The sequence below is a fragment of the Fringilla coelebs genome (assembly GCF_963513975.1).
Source record: "Fringilla coelebs genome assembly, chromosome: 8".
NCBI classification, from domain to species: Eukaryota; Metazoa; Chordata; class Aves; order Passeriformes; family Fringillidae; genus Fringilla; species Fringilla coelebs.
In genome coordinates, this window is record NC_140066.1 from 1,954,772 (window position 1) to 1,976,759 (window position 21,988).

The window sequence follows — 21,988 nt, forward strand, 5'->3', positions numbered from 1 at the left end:
AGATGGAACAACTACAGATGTTTCTGTAGATGCAACTCTGATCTTTCCCACTGATCAGTAACTCAGCTTTTACCAAGTGCCCAGCACAGAGATGCTGACAAAGCCAAGCAGCCAAGGAACTGTTCAGAAAAGCCCCAAACGTACTCTGTGCAGTATTTCCAGAACTCTGAAGGCTGTGTGGAGGAAATTGGTGAGTACTCTTCTGTCAGAAGGTGGAAGGCCCATCTTGCACAGCTTCAAAAGGTGCACTACGACATCCTTGTAGAGTTCCACTATCTTGAGGAACAAGGGAGCTTCAAGTACAGACCACCAATTTTCTGTCAACACACGGTGAACAGGTAAATTTAGTACTTGTCACTGCCACACTATGTCATGCTATCCTTTTCACTAAGAAACATGTTTGGCTAGAAAGCATAAGCATCAGTTACTACTCTGAAAAAACAAACCTTGCAGCACAACAAATGTGCTATTGTTACACATCAAATCCAAGCCCCCTGAAATCTGCTCATCCAGACAGTGTCACAATGTAACATTTGATTTAAAAAAAGATGGTTCAAAACCTGAAATGTTAAAACAATGGAAAATGATCTAGAGCTCAAGAAACTGTCAGTTTGCTTCTCTGTACTCTCACCAAAAAAAACCAAAGTGAGATTACAAGGCAAAGCATAACTGAGTAAAATGAAAGAACCCACTCAAAAAGAAATCAATCAATAGCAAAATATTCTGAAAACAATTCTTTAAGCTGAATTTCTTTAAGCCTAGTCACAACAAGAAGGTGTAAAGAAGTAGAGTTAAAAAACCAGAGCTAGTCTCAGCTGCATATTTGAAGACCACATCTTGGCACCAGCAAGGAGAGATCAACTGCCTCAGAAGCTCAGAACAGGTGCTGTAGTCACAACCAAGACAATTTAACATCTGCTCTGCAACACTTCTGTAAATTGCTTAGAGCTTGTTAGCTGTCTGACCACATAATTTTCACTTTAAAGAGCAAAGACACATATCAATTACAGCAAACTACATAGTTCAATTCTTCCCAAATGGCATCAGTCCAAAAACTACAACAGCAGATGAATTCACAGGGATGGCCCGTTAAGTCACCCTGAAGCAACCAGAATAAGTGTTTTCTTACACCAAGCAATGTTAAGCCTTTAACTTTCTCACTGGGGAATTGTAGGGAACTCTAAATACACTGTAAATAAATGTGCTGCCAAGGCCAGGTCTTCACTGATGGAATTTCTGTACATTTTCATCTGCAGATCCTTAGTTTTAAGAGTAGAAATTCATTTTCTTACCAAGAACTTTCAGAGGAGCTTTTTCTAGGTTCAGAATAGCTGCTCCAAAAGGAATAGCTAACGTTGTGAAATTGTTTTCATCACTCATCAGTGGGCACTCTGGTAGAGTGAGATACAGCCTCAAAGCTTCAACATCTGGTAAGGAGCTGGTCAATTTGGGAATAAGGTTCTTTTCCAAACTAGCTGCCACCTGCAGCACATCAGAAAATTCTGTTATTTTAATACAATTGAGATTTGAAACAATGCCCATGTATATGAAAACTAATCTAGAAAACAGCAATTAAGAGCTTCAGTGAAGACTATTATACATTTAGATAATGACAATAAATATTAAAATAGAGTATTCTGATGTGTCACCTAATTGTCACAACAAAACACGATTTCATACATTTGCAGTCAATATATTATTGAGTAAATAAATCCAATTACAGGGTTGGACCAAGCATAAGAGTAGTATTTCTGGAGAGCTGTAACCCAGAAAGATAATCCCAAATGTAAAGAAAATACACAGCACAAACCTGTTGTGATATGTGAGCGTGCTCGGGCTGTATGAGTTTGTGAAAGAGTAGTCTAGCAGCATTCATGTCAACCCCTGAGAATCTAGAGCTGGTTTTGTAATGATCATCATTGCTGCAGGAAGGCAAAAAACCAGAAAGACTGAATCCTGTGTTCTCAGCAACTCAAGACTTTACCCCCTTGACTTTTAGACCTACTGACTAAGGATTTAAAATTTATCAGACGTACATGTTTATAAAACACGACCTTAGAAACAATTGGAAAAAATCTCCTCTAATCACAAGAAAATCACACAAAAAGACTTGGATGTGAACCAGCCCACGCAGGGAACTGCCCTGGAATTACCAACAACCCAGGGCTGGCAAATGTGATGAGCTCTGCTGGCTTACATGGCAGCAGCCAAGACAGGCTGGAGCCAATCTCACTGGGGCAGCTGACAAAACACAGGGCAGGAAAGAAGCAGGAGTTTGCACGGAGGGTATCAGAGCACCAAAGGGACAGGAAACCCTGGGAAGGCGTCCCAGCTGACACAAGGGACACCAGGAAGGCAGCCACCACTAATGCTGTCCACAGGAACACCTGTTAAAAACCCACCCACTTACCTCAATGCCAAAAAGCTCCCATTCAGGCACCCAGCAGAGGAGAACGTTCCATCAATTTCACTGCAATTGGTCACATGAAATGTTACATTTGGTTTTCCTTTTAAAAATCAGCATTTGCAATAAAAAAGCCTGTATTTAATCCCTAATGAATTACATTGTGCAAAGGATGGGACTCTGACTCAAATGTGACTAAACAATTCTAGATTAAATTTCTGTTCAAGACTCAACACTTAAGACAGCTCAAATCACAGCCAGTCTTGCAATTCAATTGCTTTGCATACTCTTTTATTAAAATAGAAGCAATAATCTTTGAGTTGTTCTCATACTCCTTTACATGTATTGCTATTTTTCAATGTGCAATTAGATACTCAATTTCATCTTGTACAGCCATCTAAACTGGAGCAGAGATGACACAGTCTCAAGGATCTAAACTACTCAACAAGCACAACAACGAAAGCACAGCGAGGGATCTGCACATCCTAAAATCAGTAATTACAAATAGCTCTGCTGTGTATGCCCCCATTAATGCTCAGTTCAGAAGCAGGATCACCAAAGACTACTTCTTTCCATCACTTACTTAGCTATCTCTAAAGGAAGTCTTCCAGATGGGAAACTCAGCAATCTTTGAATAAACATTTCGTTCACAGTCCAGATCTGCTTCAAAAGGTCAGGATTCCTAAAATCATCTGGTGGCACCATGTTCTAAATAAATTTTAAAGAAAGCATAAAGAATCAGGCACACAAAATTGATTTCCAGAAAAATCAGCCAAGGTTGAGCTGTCTCAGCTGACAATTTGCCTACCCAGACTATTGCAGTGAAATAGTCTGTGTTGAACAGTTCTGCACTCCCTGTGAAAGCAGAGCACACACTAACACCATCTTGATGAGGTTTCATTCACACACCTTGCTAAATGGCAACTCCCTCCACCTTACTTGTCTCAATGATGAACACTAACTGAGCTTTAGATGTGAGCAGCAAGCATCTCCCCTCCAGCCACCAGGAGCCACTTATCTCCCTGCCAAGCTGTGAGCACACAGGAAAGGAGCCATTCCATTTTTCAGACAGATGTTCTTCCACCCCACTTCCATCAGGCTCCTCTGAGAATGATCATGCTTCTGTGAACATGCCCTGCCTCATCAGAGGAGCTGCATTTGGAAGTGCTGCTCATATAAAATGAATTCCACTAAGAGCTGTAATGGTAAAGAGGAGGAGAAGCAAGACCATTGTTTTCAGTAGGAGCACTGGTTCAAAAAGAGATGGCAAATAGCACCAAAAACAAGATAAAACTATCAAGAGAACATTCCTCCTGAGGATGCCATCTGACAACACCGAGCTGACTCAGTGTGCCAATGACTGTGTGCTGCCAAAAATCAGCACTTCTGATCCCATCCCACAGCATCAGGCTGAGGAACACTTTTGCCATTTCCCTTCTGTCCAGCCAAAGAAAACAACTCAGGGAACTGAGCAGCCCAAAAACTGACTTGAGAAAATGGATTTTGGCTGGGCCCCCTTAATTGGCAGGGACACACAACCCCCAGGGGTACAGTACACACAGAACTTTGGAAGAATTCAACACAAATTACCAAAGAGTACTAAAAGGGATACTTCTGCAGCATCAAAGTTCATCTATTGCTAATACCTTCTGTACAGAACAAGCCACAATAACTGCATTCATACAGCCTCCAGTTCACCTCAATTAGTCAGCCAGAAACTACCCCAGTAATTATGAAAATTACACATAAAGTTATTAAGGAAGCTTTAATAGACAAGTTTTAAGTCTCTATTATAAGCAATTTTCCAGTTTACACCAGCTAAATATGTTTCTCTCAAATACAGCAATGGTTAAAAGTCTATCAGAATTTAGACAAAGAATCCAACAAGTCAATCCTAGAAAAACTGCTGATTCTGTATAACCAGAACAGGCTGTGAGTACAAAGCACTGCTGGAAGTCTGACCTGTACTCAATTTTTCTTCATAAACATGCTTCCCCACTAAAATCCATTTTCCCTTGTGTCCAAATTAGTTTTCATCCTACAAACTCAACTCTTGATGCTTCATTAATCCCCATGGTCTAATATCTGCTGAGCTTTACTGGAAACAGTCCCAAGAATCTTCACCTTGTTTTTATTTTATCTCCCAACTCACTCTCCAATAGAATTGTCCTTCCATCACAATTCCACATTGCCACTTTTACTGTAAAGTCCTTCTAGACTCTTTTACATACAAGAATTTAAACAGATCAATTCTTGTTACTTTAAAATATAAGCTCTAAGACTATGATAAAACTGACACAACAAACTATGTCACCAGCAGTAATTTTTAGAAAAAAGCTCCATTTGTTTCCTTACCACTGTGGTACTTTAAAATGGCTACAGAGCAGAAGACACCAAAGCTGCTGCTGTGGAGGACATTATGAGGAGGACTGGGCAAGGAGCAAAGAGCTCAAATATTCAATCAATTCTTCCCTTATGACATGAAAAGAAGTGCATTCATCCATCAAGAAAAAAGCTTATGCCAAAAAAGTCTCAAGAGCTTCCTGACAGCTAACACACACTAAGTGGATCCAAGTCCTTCAGCTGCTACCATGACTTAGGGCCTTTTGCTTCCACACTGCTCCAACAAACTTTACAATATAGTCACAGGCACCTTCAACATCAAAATAGTTTAAAATGCATCCAAAAACCAAAATCCAACTTTCACAAGCTTTGGAACCAAATTACACTTAACTTGTTACCTGTGGATAAAAGTAGTGTGCAAAACTTTGGTCCCCACCAGAGAAAATTCTCTTTACACAGTAGCACTCCTCACTGTCTGCAATAGGAATAAAAAACAGGCCACTGTGAAAATGTGAAATTGAAAATTATTAAGATACTGCAATCGACACTGAGTTACAGAAAGGCTCCCTTGTGGCAGAACCTTGATACAATACACTAGTTAATGATACAAAGACCATCTTTCTCTGAGGTAAGTTCTAGGTCTAGTGCTACCAGAGGTCCTCACCCACCAGCCACAGGCATGGAAGTCCGACAGAGGAACACAGTGGAATCAAAATGTTTGGGAAAAATGATTACAGCCCCTAATCAGTTTAAAACTCAAGAATTTTAAGCCATGACAAAGGAGCAGGCAATCAAGCAGTAAATGCATCAGCTGGTGCTTACCTGTGCTCATTGGGCTCTGAGTACTAAAGGGAATCCAGCTTCCTTTCACTGTGAAGGGACTTTTCCTGTTACTGGTGGTCCCTGTACCCAGCTGCCCGTTGCCTCCCAGTCCAAAAGAGTAAATTCTTCCAGAAGAAGGGACAAATGCAGTGGTGTGCTGCCTAGGGCAAAGAGAATTCAGTAACACAAAGCTAAGCTGTGTGCAGGCCTGGCCAGGACTTGTGCTAAGCAGTGTGTGAAAGGTCCTGTCCTACCCAACACTCCACACTGCTCTCCTGCAATGCCCTGCCACTGGCAATATTCCACTTCCACTCCAACAGGCAATCCTCCTTTTTTATGGAAAGCTTCCCAGAATGGAGCTGCCAGTGCTTAGCCCCTGTCTGACCTTTAGAGCATATCAGAAATGAATGTCTAGAGACTGCCTGCACCTCCTTTCCCTTCCCATCCTGCTCAACCCTAGATGCCCCCTCTCCTATCACAGGCCTGTAAAGAACCAGCTGGGAGTTTGTGTAAACTATTTTGTGCTTTCCCAAACACACTTGTTCTTCTACAGGAAATGAAGTGACAGCAACAAACTCACACACATCACACTATTGTTCACACTGCCAGTTTAGAAAATCACAGCCTCTCAAATACACAACTTCCTCTAGCTCTTCTATGAGTGCTTTCAGAATCCCCAAAACATCACTAAATATCCTTTGTTAGGGGTCCTTTTCTCTTCCCTGACCACAAAGAGTAAGAAAATCCCCACTTCATATTGCAATAGATATAAAGTTTTATACAAAACAAGTTATGTGTAAGAGTCACAAGGTTAGCACAGAATAGACCTTACCTGCCACAGGTGATTTGTGTGACGACGCTTCCCATAAGCTCAAAAACTTTCCTTGGATTTATCTCATGGCTGGTAGAGTTATGACCCAACTGACCATAGCCTCCAGCTCCAAATGTAAAAACCCCACCTTCCTAAAGAAATAAATTTTTTACATTAAGATGATCATATATCTCAGAACAAGAAACTTCACAGAAATAGGGGTTTAATAAATTGTTTCTGGTGATTTTGGCATTGCAGGGAAAGGACACATAATATACAGGGCACAACAGGGCCCCAAGACAGAGAAGAATTGCAAGTTAACTGCAATGAAAACGTGGCACAGCTATGAAATATTACCTCACTTGTGTTAAATCAGACTCATCTAATTTCCTTATTATCATACAACAGTCCTGCCATTAGCTTGTGTCATTTATAGATCCTAATCCTCATTTTCCCTCTTTTCCAGGTTTCTTGATGAACTTCACCCGTGTCCAAACTCCCACTATTAAAAGCATCCTCCAGCTTTGAAACTCTGCATACAATTGCTGAAGTGATTAGCAAGCAGGAAGCTGCCCTGCTCAGCAGATGATGCACAGTATGGCTGAAACAGCCTCATTCTTTGAAAGCATAAGAAACCAGAAATTTCAACATTGTTGTAAGGCAAGTAATTTTTTAAGGGTTTTTGATTAATCAAGATATTAACCAACACCAAAAATATTTTCAGAAGTTATACACCTTACCTCACAACAACTTTGAAACTTGCCATTTTCAGATGCTTTGAAATTGTGACACGGTTTCTTTCAACTCTATTCTGCATCAGCCAGGCCCTCAGCTGGAAACCATCACCAGAATTGCAGCATCCACTGAGAAAACTCAACAGCCTCAGTCACTGAGTCAGGACAGCAAACAGTGCCAGGCTCTCCTGAACTTCAGAAGGACTTGGAGAAAGCTCACACACACACACACACACACACACTGCCTACAAAAGGTGTGTCAGCCCCTGGCTCTGCAGGGGACAGTGGAGCCATACACATGGGTGGCAATCTCTACAAACATTCACAGTACATTCAGGATCTCAACCCAGCCCATCAGCTTTAAAGTAAGTTTGGAGTTAACGTCTATGCATGAAAAAGGAAAATAAGCATTTAAAATGCAAGATTTCTTGTATTTGTTAATTTTTTTTTCTAATATTGAACCATTCTTCCAATCTTCCTTCAACTTAATCCCATAAATTTTATTTAGAATTTAGTTTATTTTTTCCTGTTCAGGCAGCATCTTCTCCTGGAAATATTAAAAAAATTGGAGCACAAATATATTTTTAAGTTCTGTACCTTTGTAAGGGCAGCAGTGTGATCTTCTCCACAACATATATGAACAACCTTCTGACTTCTCAGGGACTTGAGCAGTGTAGGAACATACCTGTCTGAAAGGTTTAATAGAGAAAAGTCACTTATTTTGACAATAAAAATCAAAACCCAAGTCGTTTTGCTTATTTATTCTAATTTGTTTCTTGCCAAGCAAGCAGTTTAAATTTGTTAGCGTAACACAACCACCACGACTGAGTTTATGGATCTTGGAGATGGATTTCTTGGAGATAGAAGTGTTACTACAGAATAAAACAAGGACTATGAAAAAGTTTGTAGCCCATGCTGTCATTTTCATTAGCACAGGATCATGTGTCAATACACAGACAACTAAATATGGAACATTACATTAGAGCTGACACTGGCCACGAGAAATGAAAATAAATGATCATTGTTTCTGTGTTTTAAATGAATTGTTTATGTGTTTCATGTTTTTAAAATCAGTGTCAGTTGGGCTTCTTTGGAAAGTATATTTATACACACAGTTTGATGTTACTGACTGCATGGCAGAATGGAGCTCTGAACAAACAGGAAGCAAACATAACTTCACTCCATCGCTAGGACAAGTCAACTTTGTCAACTTTGCACAAAGGCAATTCTTTAAAATGTCAGTGCTAATGTCTTAAAACCTGTCAGGCATGCTAACATGTCTGCAAGAAACCCTATGAAGACATTTAAAAGGGATTTTATTGAGAAGTGATGCTACATAAAAATGTAGGGTTATACACATTCCAAAAAATAGGTAGGAGCAACTGAAGTCTCTCATGACTTCTGAAAAATAATTGCAATTTTCTTATTACATGAATGTGACAATTTTTAATGCATTCCCAGATGAGTATTTCATTTACAACCCATTTTCCCCATTTTAAATGGTGTTGATAACAATGAACCAGTAAGAAAATCTGAACTCATGAAACCATCTCTAGATTATCCACTACAAAACTGTGTATTACAGGACCCTGACAGCAAACACTGCCATCCTGGAGCCCTGTGAGCACATACTGTGCACCTAACACAATACAACCAAAAAAGAAAGAATTTTTTTGTCTCATCTAACCACTTGCTGAAAATCATTGAGAGTCATCCACCTAGCAGAGGAAATTTTGGAAATGGTTAGCCAAAAATTGTGAATTATTAACAAAAGTAGCCTGAGAAAGGAATGTAAAAGTAAATGGCAGTAAAATATGAAGATGGCCTAAATGTGACTGCTAAGGACAACCAATTAGTTGTGACAGATGACTGCTTTTGCCAAGCAATTTCATCCACATAAAATTCAGTTCAAACTCTAACTACTGCACAGTATTTCAACTCAATGCCATTATGTTGCAGGAAGATGTCAAAGAGGGAAAGAATCCAAGTGAAGCAGGCAAGAACTTCAACATCACACCTCTGTGCCATCTCACAGGGCACTGGAACACTCCAGCAGCACTGAACAAGGTTTGTTGTGTCTGCTCCTTTCCCAGGAACGCTGCTCTCCTCAGATCCAAACCCTCCTGAAGCAATGCTTACTTACCATTATCATCATTAAGGCCAAGCTGCCCAAATTTGTTGCGTCCCCATCCGAAGATGGCTCCAGAAAGAGTCAGTACAAAACTATGAGCTCCTCCTGCTGCAATCTGTGCAAAAGGGATTCCCAGCAGAGATTTAATCATTTGCGGTGAGGTTTGTTTTTTATACTCATAACCTAAGCCCAGCTGGCCATATTTGTTTTGTCCCCAGGAAAACACTTCACTTCCTGTTTGAAGGAAAAAATAAACAACCACGAAATACAATTAATATAGTTTAATAATACAATGTTTATCCACTTATAGAAAAGCTACAAGTCAGACTGTCACTCTTCAAAAACTTTTGAGTTTGAAAATGCATACAAACTACTGACTTCTGAAGCTAAGCATTCTTATGTAATTTGCAGGCATTCAACTCAAGCACTTCATCAGACTGGAAGTATTTAAATCGCATTCAAAGCCCTCCAAACTGCTCTTAACATTCCTGGTTCCACAGTGCTGCTAGATCTACTGAGCTTGGTTATTCCAAAGCAAGACACGGCTCCCTGGGAAGTTCCACTACTGCACAGATGTTGATGCAGACATCTGCTGAAGCTGCACCCTGGACATGGAAAATTTTCCTACTTCCAATCAAAAGCCTCATTTAAGGTTTTCTAAGGTAAGATACTTAAATTTTGACAGACAATTTAAGAGGTGTATAATTTTAAATACTGTCTTCATTGCATGATCACTGAAGCATAAGGTTTATAATGTCATTTGGTAATTTACAATGAAAAAAAAACATTTTAAAGAATGCCAATCAAAGACCTATTGATGTTAAAACTGCTTCTAAAATAAAATATTCTCTTGAACAACCGATGTTTTGCCAAGGTATTTACTATTCTAAAGATCACCACCCTAACATAAAATAATTTAGTTTTGCTGATGTGACATGTTTTCAACAGCAATGTTACCTTCAAAATGTTTCCTACATCTCTCCCATCTCTACCTTTCCAGTAACAGTTTTATCAAGATGGGGAAACAATGAAACTCATCCCCTGGAGTACTGGCCTCAAATTTTATTTATTGATATTAACTTCTAAACCCAAAATGCCCGACAGAGCACATCAAGAACAGAAACAGAGCTGCAAGTCCATGACCTGGCAATAAAACAGTGATGCTGTCCTTGAAGCCTGTAACTATTTAAAACACTGAGTGAATTTCAAATCACAAATTCCTGCGACATTCTTGCACCTCTGACCAACAGAATGCTTGACAACACAACTCTGCTACAGATCTTAACTCAGGCAAAGGGTTACTCCTAAAGCTCTGCCTGCCCTGAAACAAAGGCATTCCCCTGGGTTATAATGATAATTACACCTGGGAATACATAATGGCACAGGAAAAGCTCAATAGGAGCCCATGAAAAGTCACATATAATCAGTATAAACTACTGGATTTAAAGAAAAAAACCATCATTCAGCGTACAATGAACACCTGCCTGCCCACAGTTATTTGGTTCATATTGTAAACACACATTGCTAAGAAACACTGACAAACTACAAACTTTCTGGAATTTTGTTCTGAGTTGGGAAGTTCCCATTAACCCTTTTCAGCAGCCACTTCTTCCAAGCAGAAGTTTTGGCCACAACCCTCCTATTTCATGATGAGACAAGCAACAAGCAAATTGAAATTCATTTTTGTTTCTGGAGAGCTGCACTAACCAGACATGCAGTGCAAGTGAGGCCAAGTAAGTATGTGCTCATAGCCCCAGCAGGAATTTGAAGACAGGTATTTAAACTTTCAAAAGGTGGCTTGTATGTGATATGGCATTTTAACTATGGAAGCACCAAAAACCAGAGGCTTTGCCATAATGAAGCACACAAGGAAGTTACTCCTGCCAGCCTTAGTAACTTGAGGTTCCAGGTTAAAACAGACCAGTGTGAAAAGATTTGGGACCAAGAAAAAGAAACAAAATAAAAAGGAAGCCAGATGATGAGAAAAAAACAACACACACAAACACCCTGAAGAAATAAAAGCACAACTCAACATCCATTTGTACATTTGTTTTTCAAATTCAAGCTTCCATCTTTAAATTACACAGCCCCTACCAACCTGAAATCCCACCTGTGCTAAGTGGTAGCATGTTTAATAAAAAAAAAAGATTAAAAATTTTGAACTCCCTGATACAAAACTATACAAAACTTCAGGAGGATTTGGCTTACCTTTTGAGAGTGCTAGTGAGTGATAATAACCACAAGCAACTTGGACAATCTGGATCTCTGATAAGCTTTTAATATTTCTATTGGAGTAAGAAAACAGAGAAAGAATTAAACTACCAGATCATGGCATAAAATAAAAGGTAATATACAAAATGTGAATCCTTTTTACTGAAGTGTACTAAACATCTCAACCTTAATTAGACGCTATTTAGCAAAATCTGAAGACAAAACTGCTTTTTTTCTAAACCTTCTAAGGTCAAGTTCTGCCTTATTTTCAAACAGATCAAGTCTGTAAAAGACTCCATAATGAAGAATTAGGGAGGTTCATGTGCTGGGGAGGAGATCTCACACAGCTGAATAGAGGAATGAATACAGAATACAAGAAGAACCTCATTCTTACTTTCCATTTCCAAACCTTCAGTTCATAGAGCTAATACCTATTGCACAATATTATAAAGAAGTTGCAAATACATGCATGTGTGCACTAAAACTAATAATGCTTTCAACTTGGGATGAGAAAAAAGTTTCTAAAGGGCCTGTGGGCTTTTCAATTTGATGCAGATACAACATTTTTAATATTATAGTAATTTATTACTTTTGTGTGTGGACTTCAGGTAGCTGGAATGCTGATGGCATTCTGAAAACAACCCTGGCCAACATGCATTTTTTTAACTAGAAGGTGTATTATTCAATCACAGCTGGAAAGCTTTGGGGTGAAAACTGAAGTACAAAGATAGGACAGCAAATGTACCTTCTTCAAATTGAAAGTTTAACACTCTATTTCTCTTTAACTTCTCTTAAATGGCATTCATACTCTTAAAACACCCATCCTACTTTTCCAATGTCTCATTGTTAGGGGAGGACTATTTAAAAAACCAACAAACCAAACCAAGCACACCTGTAACACATTTCTTACAAGACTTTCTGAGAAAGCAAAGTGTCTACACACAGCATTCAAGTGTCATAGCTAATATACATTTTCTATATTTATATGGCTTTACCTGTAACAAAAGAATAGCTTAACCAATGTGATTTCAACACATTATTTGAAAAAAAGGCAACTTATTATGTACTATTTTTAACCTGGGCACTCTGACGCATTCCTCTGTTCCTGGCAAGCCAAGCTGTCCATCAGTAGCCAGACCCCAAGCATATACCTGACCTTTGTCATTTAATGCAAGAGTGTGGGCTTCTCCACATGACACAGCTACAATATTTTGGGCATCCAGTGCACCAACATGCTCTAAAAAAAGGAATAAATAAAATCAGTTGGTTAAAAAAAAAATGTTACTAACAAGCTAGGCTTGCTCCAAACCGTTTACACACTACTAAGACATCAACTGAGCCCATAAGTTCTGCTGAAACACCCTTTATTTAACATTCTAAACATGCAATTCTAGGAGAAATGAGTAGAATTTGACACCCTGAAGTAACCAAGTCATGACTGTTTCTGGAGCAATACACAGAAGTGCACAAAAGCTGCACCTCGATCCTAGCAGATCCTTCTAATCTTGCCCTCTGCAAATGAGTGCAGAAACTCAATTAACAGTAAGGTCAAATAGATTATTGTCAAATGACTACACGTGTAGACATTATGTAAAAGGAAAACATTCCACCACAGCAAATTAAATTCACCTATTCATTATTAAGAAAGAGCCTGCAAAACAAGGCAGGGCAAATTACAGACTAAAGCTACTGATTTTGCAATGAGCTACACAATGTCTTCTTTATAATGCAAAATACTGTAGAAACGGATCCTAAAGAGTAATTTTTCTAGACATACAGTGACACCTCTGAAAAGCACACACTAAAATATCTCTGATTTTTTTTTTTTCCAGTAGCCTGTACCAATGCATTTGGAAACACTCAAAGCTTGGTTCTGGGCTTATGATTTGTGATCAGAATAACATTTCAATTCCAGCAATAAGTAAAGCAGTGAAATATCATCAGGGCCTGTCATTAAGGCTGGATTTTTTGATAGTTCCCTTAAATAAGGGACTGCTTGGACATTTTACTCCCAGTTTTCAAACACAAATTCTATTCCAGCCTAAGAATGGCACTGCACTGAAAAAGCCTGTGCATTGTCAATGTTATGGGCACTCTAAACACAGCCCAGCCCAAGTCAGCTTCACAACAGTAGCTCACATTATCTGCAGCATGACAGGCACTCAGCTTCCAAAATAAACTAACACAGGCAGCAGATATAAGTTCTTTTTATTACATCCAGCTGGTCTGACTAAAGAGGTTGCCACCCCAATTCACCCAACAGAGCCTCCCACAGCTCTGCCAGTGGGAGAGGTCATGGAAGCACTCTCCAGCTCAGGCACCAGCACAGAGATTAGCTCAGGCAATCTCCCCCAGCTGCTGAACCAGCCAGCCTGACTGTCTAAAATGGATTAAGGAACAGCCATGCAGTGCCCACGGCAAGTAGAGCTCTAGAAGGAGGAAAGAAGAAAGGCAGTGGGGAACAAGGAGGTAGCAAAGACACACAGTCAGCAACAAGATTATCTTCAGTTAGCAGAAACACATTTAAAAGAGAGCATCCACCCATCTATAAAGATACCAAGCCTCTTTGGGCTGTGCAACTGAAGTTATCCCAATGCTCTGACTTCATACAACACTCAGCAGTAATATCAGTAACCTCTGGGTGAAAGGAAGGTTAGGGAGGACATTACAACCCTCATGTGTCTGAGCACGTTAAAAAAAAATTAGAGTAGGTCCATTACGTATGAAAGGTCATGCAAATGAAATGTCAGATATTTTCATTGTAACCTTCAGACAAAAAGACAATTCACCAAAATTTTTGAATGGGCAACAAGCAGAGTAAGTTTGACATGCCGAGTTTCTCTTCATGTTCGTGAAGCAGATGTTTGCACAGGATTAAAGTTTATCAGTTTTAATATCCACATACTGTTTCCCAATAGAAGTCCACATTAGTTTAAAAAAAAAAAATCAAGAAAATCTTTAATTGGCACCAAAACTGAAACTCTGTGTAAAGGAGAACTGCTAAAATACCCCATGACACCTCGTTTCCATTTGAAAAATTTGTGGCAAATATTGAGCCAAGCAAGTTGTGAAAGTGCTCTAGGAGTGCTCAGAAGCAAGTCTCAGTAAGCCTTTCCAGTTTGCTGTGCTGTAAGCAGTGAGCAGCACTGTTCCCTGGCTCTCAGCACCAGCTATGACTCACATGCAAGCTCTGAAGGGAGCCCATGTGCACACTCCTCTGCAGTCCCTGCAAGATGTTTACCCAGTTCTGCTCCAGAACTGCACTAGGAGGGAGCAGAAACACACACTAAACATAGGTGGGAAGAAAAAAAGCCCAAAGAAGTGTTACACAGCATCCTTTAGGCTTTTCCAAATCCTCTCCCCGTAGCGCTGCTTATGCTGATAAGTCTTTTATCAAAACTTTTATTTTTAGTTCTTACAAAAAGAGAACGTTGCTTCAAATCAGACCTGCTGTACATCACATATTAGACAACTAAAAACTGCATGTTTCCCTGCAGTGATACGCCAAATACTCATTTCCACCATATCCCTACAGCCAAACCCACACATGAAGTACAATACCAACCCATGGATTGCAGCAGGTCAGCTCCCCTTGAGAGTACAAACAGTCCCTGAGTCTCTCACAGCCATGCTTGAAATAAAAACTAGTGGCAGTGTCCATCTGTACAGCATGCAAAAATATGGGGGGACTGCCATGTTTCATAGCTGTTTGTTTCCAGCTTCACAAGAACCCATCCCAGCAAAGCAATGCTTTTCCAGTCAAAAAGATGTCCACTCTTGGAAGAACTGCTGTGCATGAATTTGCCCCACGCAGACACCGGCAATCTTGGCTTTGATGAAGCACAACAAAACGAAAGCCACACCCACCACCCCACAGAATCCCCACAATTCATCACTTCTAAACTTACCAGGTCTTTTCCTGGCTTTGTCATGCCCTAGTTGTCCCAGATCATTGCATCCACATGTATAAACTGTCCCATCATCCAGGACAAAAACAGTGTGTCTCAGTCCACATCCTACATCTCTGACCCTTTTATTTAGGAAAAAGTCACTTTTTCTGGGTTCTAAAACAATCTCTTCATCAATTCCACCCAATCCAAGCTGTCCAAAAGATGCATTGCCCCAGCACAACATGTTTACACTTCTTTTTATCAGAGATCTTCCAAATTCACTTTTCTAGAATACTCCTTCTGCGTAGCTGTTGAGAAAAGAGGAAAATGTACATTTTTCAGTATTGTCCCCAACATTTACATTACTTTCTATACAGCATGTAATCCATGAGCTCACTTTCTCTATACTGATGTATTCAAACCCTGAGCAATTTTTAAGAGTGTGATTTGCTTTCTTGGACAGGATTTGCATTAATTCTGCAGTGAAATGCTTTCTTTCCCATTTCAGATACAACTTTTAAGATGTGCAGGTCACTGGTTTTGCGTAACTTTGTTTCAAAAACTTAAAATGTCATTCTTCATAAAACTTCTTTAATCCCTAATCCAAATTTATACAAATTTGCAGTTGCAGCTAATTCCAGCCAGTGGAAACGACTTCAAATATCTTCCAAGGGGACTGTACAGGCTACTTTCTTTACTTGAGGAGTTGCATGACTCCAGCAAGGATTGTGCATGGCCTCAAGATCATCACCAAAAACAACACTTGACTCATAGCTTGGAAAAAAGTGGTCAGCTCTGATCAATCCAGTTATGCAATACAAAGTACAATATGCTGTGTCAGTCATTGCATTTAAACAACTAGGAGTCAACTGAAGTCACAATTTAAAAGAAAATAAATAGCTGAAACTCAAGTCCCCAGTCTTGCACTGCAATCAACACCAGCTACAGCTTCAGTTACTCTGCAGTAGCAGCAAGCCACGTACATCAACTCCCCCAAGCAAGTCCACACCCCTAATCCCTAAATTACAATTATGAGTATTTGTGCTGACAGACTCTGTACCTTTTTGGAAAGGATTCAAAGCTGCTCTTCTCTTTCATTTGCAGTAGTGCATACGACAAAAAAATTGGTGACAATGTTTTCACTGCAACTTATACCCTATTTCCATGACAGCAAGTTTCCCTGAATTTTCAGAGCAATTTAAAAGTCAATGCAATAAAATGAGACGTTACTATAAATTTTCATCTGTGACCATTATTTAGAAGACATTCTGCAGGGTCATAACGTGTATAAACTACCTAAACCCCAAACTGCTCGGAGAAGCAAGCCAACACTTAACATCTAAGCGTTACGTACACCAAATGGCAGAATTCTTGCCAGCACAACAGGATAAACTATTTTTCTCTGCAAAAGACAAAATGCAATAAACAAGACACTTATTTTTGTGACCGCATAAAAAACCCCAAAAGCAACACCGAATCAAAACAGCCAAACAGCTTAAAAGATATTGCGTTCTGTTTACCTATCTCAGGAGGTGAGGCATGATCAAATATTTCCCTAGCTATATCCTACCACATTCAGAAGGGGACATCGAAACGAAGACGTCTTCAGTTAAGACATAGCTACGCAACAGCTCACGTCACACATCTGTAGCAGTGACTTGCTTCAACCTGCAACACAAGAAATCAGAAAAGATGTATCACTACAGTTCTTCGAGATTTCTATAGTCAAGGCTTATCTCCATCTGCAGCACGGAAAAAAAAATAAGAAAAGTTCTCCTTTCTGTTGAACTATATATGTATTTCCACGGAAGGCGGGGTTGTTTTGTTTTGCATCATTTAAGAGCCAGTAGCCAAAGTTCTGTACTTTGATCTCAAATCCCGGCACTCTTTCACCCCGGTGCGTGGCCATCAGAGCCACCCATCGCCGTCGGCCGCTGGGTACCCCGCGGTGCGGGCGGCCGGCCCGGCCGGGGGCAGCCCCGCACTGGCCCCGCGCCGCGGGCGGGCGGCCGGGAAGCGCCTGGACGCTTCGCGCGGGCTGCGGCCGTCAGGCCGTGCCCCGTGAGGGGACCCCGCCCGCCCCGGCGCTCGCCGCGGGCCCGCGTTCCCTCCGCGGGGCTCGGCTCCCCGGGCCCGCCGCGCTGAGCTGCGGAGGGAGCGGCGGGCGCGGCCCGGCGGCGGAGAGGGGCGGCGGCCGGACCCCTCCGTGCCCCGCGGCCGCTCGGCGGCGCCGCCCGGCTTGTTCCCAACCGCCCCGGGCCGCACCTGCCCCGCGGCACCGCCGCCCGGCCCGGCCCGCCCCGCTCCCGCGGCCGCGTCCCGCCGTGGGGCCCCGCGGCCCCGGCCACTTTCCCGTCCGCCCCGCGGGGCCCGAGGGCGGCAGCGCCCGGGTCCGCTAAGGCCCGGCGGCACTCACCGGTGGTAGCGAAGCGCTCCGCTCCCTCGGCGGCCCGCCCACCGCAGGCACTCGCCGGCCACGGCCGGGGCGTGAGCAGCGTGAGCAGCCCCGGGCGCGGTGACAGGGCCCGGCCGCCGCTGCCGCGCAGGCGCCGGCTCGGCGGGCGGGACCGCAGCGCCCGCTCCACCGCCCGCCTCCCGCCGGGCCGGCCTCGTGGTCGGGGGCGGGGACGCGGCGCGGAGCCGTCAGCCGGGGCTCGGCGGAGCTCCAGAAGGGACGTTGCGCTCGGAGGCGCCGCGTGGTTCGGTTCCCGCCGTTGGGCTGTGAGGAGGCGGGGCGAGCAGCTGACAGCAGAAGGGAGGCGAGGGAGCGGCCCGAGAGGCGCGGGGCCCCGAGTGACGCTCTCCGGCTGCCCGTGTGCGCGGGGAGCGCAGGGCTGGGCGCGGAGCTCGGCTGTTCGCTCCGGTGGTGCCCGAAGCTGTGCGCGTTCTCGGCATGGGAACACACGTGAGCGCGAAAATACAGAGCCGTCGTTGTGTTACATCGCAAGTTTTAAACTGAGAATTAAAAAACGAGTGGGTTCTGGGACTGATAGCTCTCTTGAGGAGAGGTCTTCGTGTGGCGTTTCGTCTGCCTTGCGGAGTTCTCCAGACACTTGGGCGCGTGTTGCTATTCCTTATTCCCTATCTGAGGAGGTCTGCGGAAGCCTCTGCTTGATCTCTGAGGGCACGAAAAGGACGAGATCAGTGAGCGGGAAGGAACTGGATCGGCCAGGGGGATGGATGCAGGCACAAACTGTTCCCTTGTGGGAGCGCGTCGCGGTTCCCGCGGGTGATCGGTGCCGCCGCTGCAGCGCTGTCAGCGCCGGCCCCCCTCGGCCTTCCTGCCCCGGGAACGGCGTGGCTCTGGGGCTCTGCCCTGCCCCTCCCGCAGAAAGAAATGCCGCTTTCGGAATTTGCCGGTCTGCTCACAAGCTTCTCTCCGTGTCCACGCCCGAGATGGGCACAGTAAAATGTTTTTTTCACTGAACGCGTATCTCTTAAGAGCGAAGCCGCTAAAGGAGAAGTTCGCACGCCAGACACACGTCTTAACTTTTTATTCCCCCCCCGCCCCGGTATTATGCTTGGTACTGGGAGGAAAATCCATTGCAATTTATGTAATTGGACCGGGTTGGTAATCCAAATGAGATTTCCTTATTTAGCAGCCTCTTTACAGAAGGATCCACCTTTATGTAGGTCGGGAAATGAAAAAAGGCCAGGAACAGGCATACGTCACAGCAAGTGATTTTGCAAACAGTGAGTGAGGAAAGTTCTGTGTTTGGTGTCCTTCTGCCCTTTTGTAAAGCGGAAATCAATGGGATGCCTTGCTCCAGCCGTTAAACACTCTTGTGTATGTAAATAGGTAAGATTGTACAGGACTTCTCAGGATTTGTGGCTGTAGATTTATCAGGAAAGATCCAAACCAGAAATATGAAATTCATACCTAGGGAAAATAAGATTGCTGCATAGCTGACACAAGCTAAATGATGCAGCACTTTTCAGGGCAACAAATGCCCGGTTTTGCTATTTAAAGGAGAAATGTGAGTGATTTGCCTTTTGCCATTCTGCATCTAAGACTGAAAGGTTAGCAGGAGCTGTGACACAGAGCAAACGGAGGAAAACATTTCATTTGTTATCTTCTAAACTTCCTTTTTCCTTTATTTATGAGCCCAGCGGAGTAGTAACTGTGAATAGCTACACTGTGAAATGGATTTTAAATATTGGCATTCATTGTGCAATGTGTCCTCTGACCAGCATGTGGGGATATGCCCAAGTACTTGAAGAGAACATTATATGCCCACCACAATTTTATACAAGGAAAACTCACTTGGTATAACTGGCTTAACACATTAAATAAAAAATATATAAAGCATGAAACAACATACAGTGCTGCACAAATCTCAACTTTCTTCTGCAACAGACATAGCTATTTTATTTTAAAAATTATATTAATCCTAACATCAGATTACTGTAAATTGAATAATTCAAGTGTGTCTTCAAGTAAAGTACAAGCCATATTTTTATTCCACTTATCATTTATCTTAGAAAATTTACTTTTTTGTGCCATAGAAGCCATATCCTACCTACCATGCCCTAGTAACTTATGGGATCCCCTTCTTGGGGTTGAAGGCACACAGGCAGTGGGGGGAAGAGAACGTGTGCCGTGGTGCCACAGCCCTGCCTGGGCTCCCTGGCACTCAGTACAACCCCTCCTGCACTGAACCTGCCACCATGGGCAGGTGCTGCACTTGCACTGCTCAGGGCAGCTGGGGGGTGCTTGCACCTCAGAATTCCCATTGTCCGCTCTAGTACCTGCAAAAAAACCCCTCAGAGATGCAAAGTCCAGTGAAAACAAGAAATGTAAATCTGCTTAACTTCAGGGAAGGAATTTATGTCCTTGTTAAGGGCCTTAGCCCTGAGGGTTTCCTATTACCATTGCACAGTCTTCTTATTGATGGTCACAAGAAGCAGGAAACTATTTTCAGTTCTCCTGCCATTATTAAAATAGCAATGCTTGGCTACTGCCTGATGATAGCTGTCAGCACAATTGTGGTTTTTAAATTGTACCCCAGTTAATCCCCCACTGAGATAATACAAAAACGAGAAAAGAATCATGTCTAGGGTTAACTAATATGTCCTTTATGCTCAATTACTAGAAAACATCTTTCAGTTAATATACATGTTTTTGAAGGCTACAGTATTATGGCATAAAGCTTTCTGTATAGTTAGTAACAGAGACACACACTGCTCTCTGCCTCGATTTTCTCCTGGTAACAGCCAGGACATACTTTTATAAACTTCAGTTCCACATTTCAAACACCTTTGCTTTATACTTTGATGTGTCACAGACTACAGAAAATAGAAATGGGTGTTCAGAACAGCTGATAACATGAAATTCGAGATGTCAGCATTTTGCTGTGAGAAATTACCCACCTTTGTGTGAAGCCTTTGTGTAGAATATTCTTGATTAAGACAAAGAAAAGGCTTTAAAATGCAAATAAGCTTACAAACAAGGGATGGTCAGACCCTTTTATACCATTTCAGTGTTACATTTCATCCTTGGATTCTTCACAGTATCCATGTAGAGAACTCCACATACACAGAGTATGAGTTTTAAATGCTCTGCCACTTCATAGCTCAGCGTGTTGTAGTTCTCTCTTTGCCCACCCTGCTCATAAACAGTCCTGGTAAGCTCAAATCCAAATGTGCTTACCAGTAAGACCAATCATTTATAAATTGATGGCTACACACTGAAACAAACTGAACAGTTTTTTACCTGTTTGTGAACATAAATTAAAAATACTAAACTGACGACATTGTAAGTTCTGTGGCTAACTCAAGGCATCTGATAAAGGGAGATGCTTAAGGAAAAACTGAGGAGACACCTTCAAATTAAGATAAGCAAAACTAAAAACCTCCCCCACTCCCCTCATCCTTTCAGGCCACAAACTATAGCTGAAATAACCAAAGGAAAGCTATTCATAGGATGATGAATGCAAAGAAAATGAAAAAGCAGCGAGGGGTGAGGATGAGCCCTGGACATGAAGTCTATAATGAAGGAAACAAGCTGACCTTTGTGTTAGGGATGAAGCTCTTGCATTCACAAAGCCCTGTGTGGATCCAGTGTCCCCAAGCCCACACAAGCTGGCACTGAGTCCCCCGTGCCCTGGCAGTATGGCAGCAGCCACACAAGTGCTGAAGCACCTGCAGGTTGGGGCTGAAGATGCTGAACGTTTTTGAGCATCCTACACAAGTGTTGGCAGTGCAGCCCGTTCCCACGTGTGGCATATTTTCTTCCTATTGAAGTGCTGTTTCACACTATTACATGTATTGTTCTGTTATAAATAGATCAGCAGGCCAGGTGCTAACTGAGCATGAAAATTCCCATGTCATCTTTTGGGTTTTTTTGGTTTAAGAGATGGATGCTGAGACACCGGTTCTCATGTCATTAAACTGGGCTTTTGGTCAGGCCAAAAGTGACCTTTGATTTTTAAATGCAATCCTTCAGGAACACAATATCAAAAATTGAGCGGGCTGTGCCCTTCCAGAGACAGATTTGGTAACACACTGAACCTCAGCTTATAAAATAGCTGCAAGTGGTGCCACATGCTGCTGGTTCTGACATGACACTGTGTCTTTGCAAGGCAGCATGATGAAGCACCCTAAAATTAGCCTTCTTACTATTTCGTAAAGAGCAGGCAGAAA

At 42.3% G+C, this 21,988-nt stretch overlaps 1 protein-coding gene across 3 annotated transcripts in view; it reads right to left on the minus strand.

Moving 5' to 3' along the window:
• The window catches only part of HERC4 (HECT and RLD domain containing E3 ubiquitin protein ligase 4), a 28,934-nt gene extending 11,037 nt beyond the window's left edge, over positions 1-17,897 (minus strand). For 2 of the 3 annotated variants that reach the window (XM_084210604.1, XM_084210602.1), the window contains exons 1-15: positions 17,763-17,897; positions 16,867-17,014; positions 15,365-15,654; positions 12,534-12,693; positions 11,454-11,530; positions 9,258-9,479; positions 7,712-7,803; positions 6,402-6,532; positions 5,570-5,730; positions 5,146-5,222; positions 2,988-3,112; positions 2,411-2,470; positions 1,811-1,922; positions 1,293-1,482; positions 145-317 (exon numbers count right to left, since the gene is read on the minus strand). In XM_084210604.1, the coding sequence (XP_084066730.1) occupies positions 145-317; positions 1,293-1,482; positions 1,811-1,922; positions 2,411-2,470; positions 2,988-3,112; positions 5,146-5,222; positions 5,570-5,730; positions 6,402-6,532; positions 7,712-7,803; positions 9,258-9,479; positions 11,454-11,530; positions 12,534-12,693; positions 15,365-15,590 (1,806 nt within the window). In that variant the 5' untranslated portion in view covers positions 15,591-15,654; positions 16,867-17,014; positions 17,763-17,897. The remainder of the gene's footprint in view (positions 1-144; positions 318-1,292; positions 1,483-1,810; positions 1,923-2,410; positions 2,471-2,987; positions 3,113-5,145; positions 5,223-5,569; positions 5,731-6,401; positions 6,533-7,711; positions 7,804-9,257; positions 9,480-11,453; positions 11,531-12,533; positions 12,694-15,364; positions 15,655-16,866; positions 17,015-17,762) is intronic. The other variant, XM_084210603.1, reaches the window with a different exon arrangement.
• Between the last annotated feature and the right edge of the window lie 4,091 nt (positions 17,898-21,988).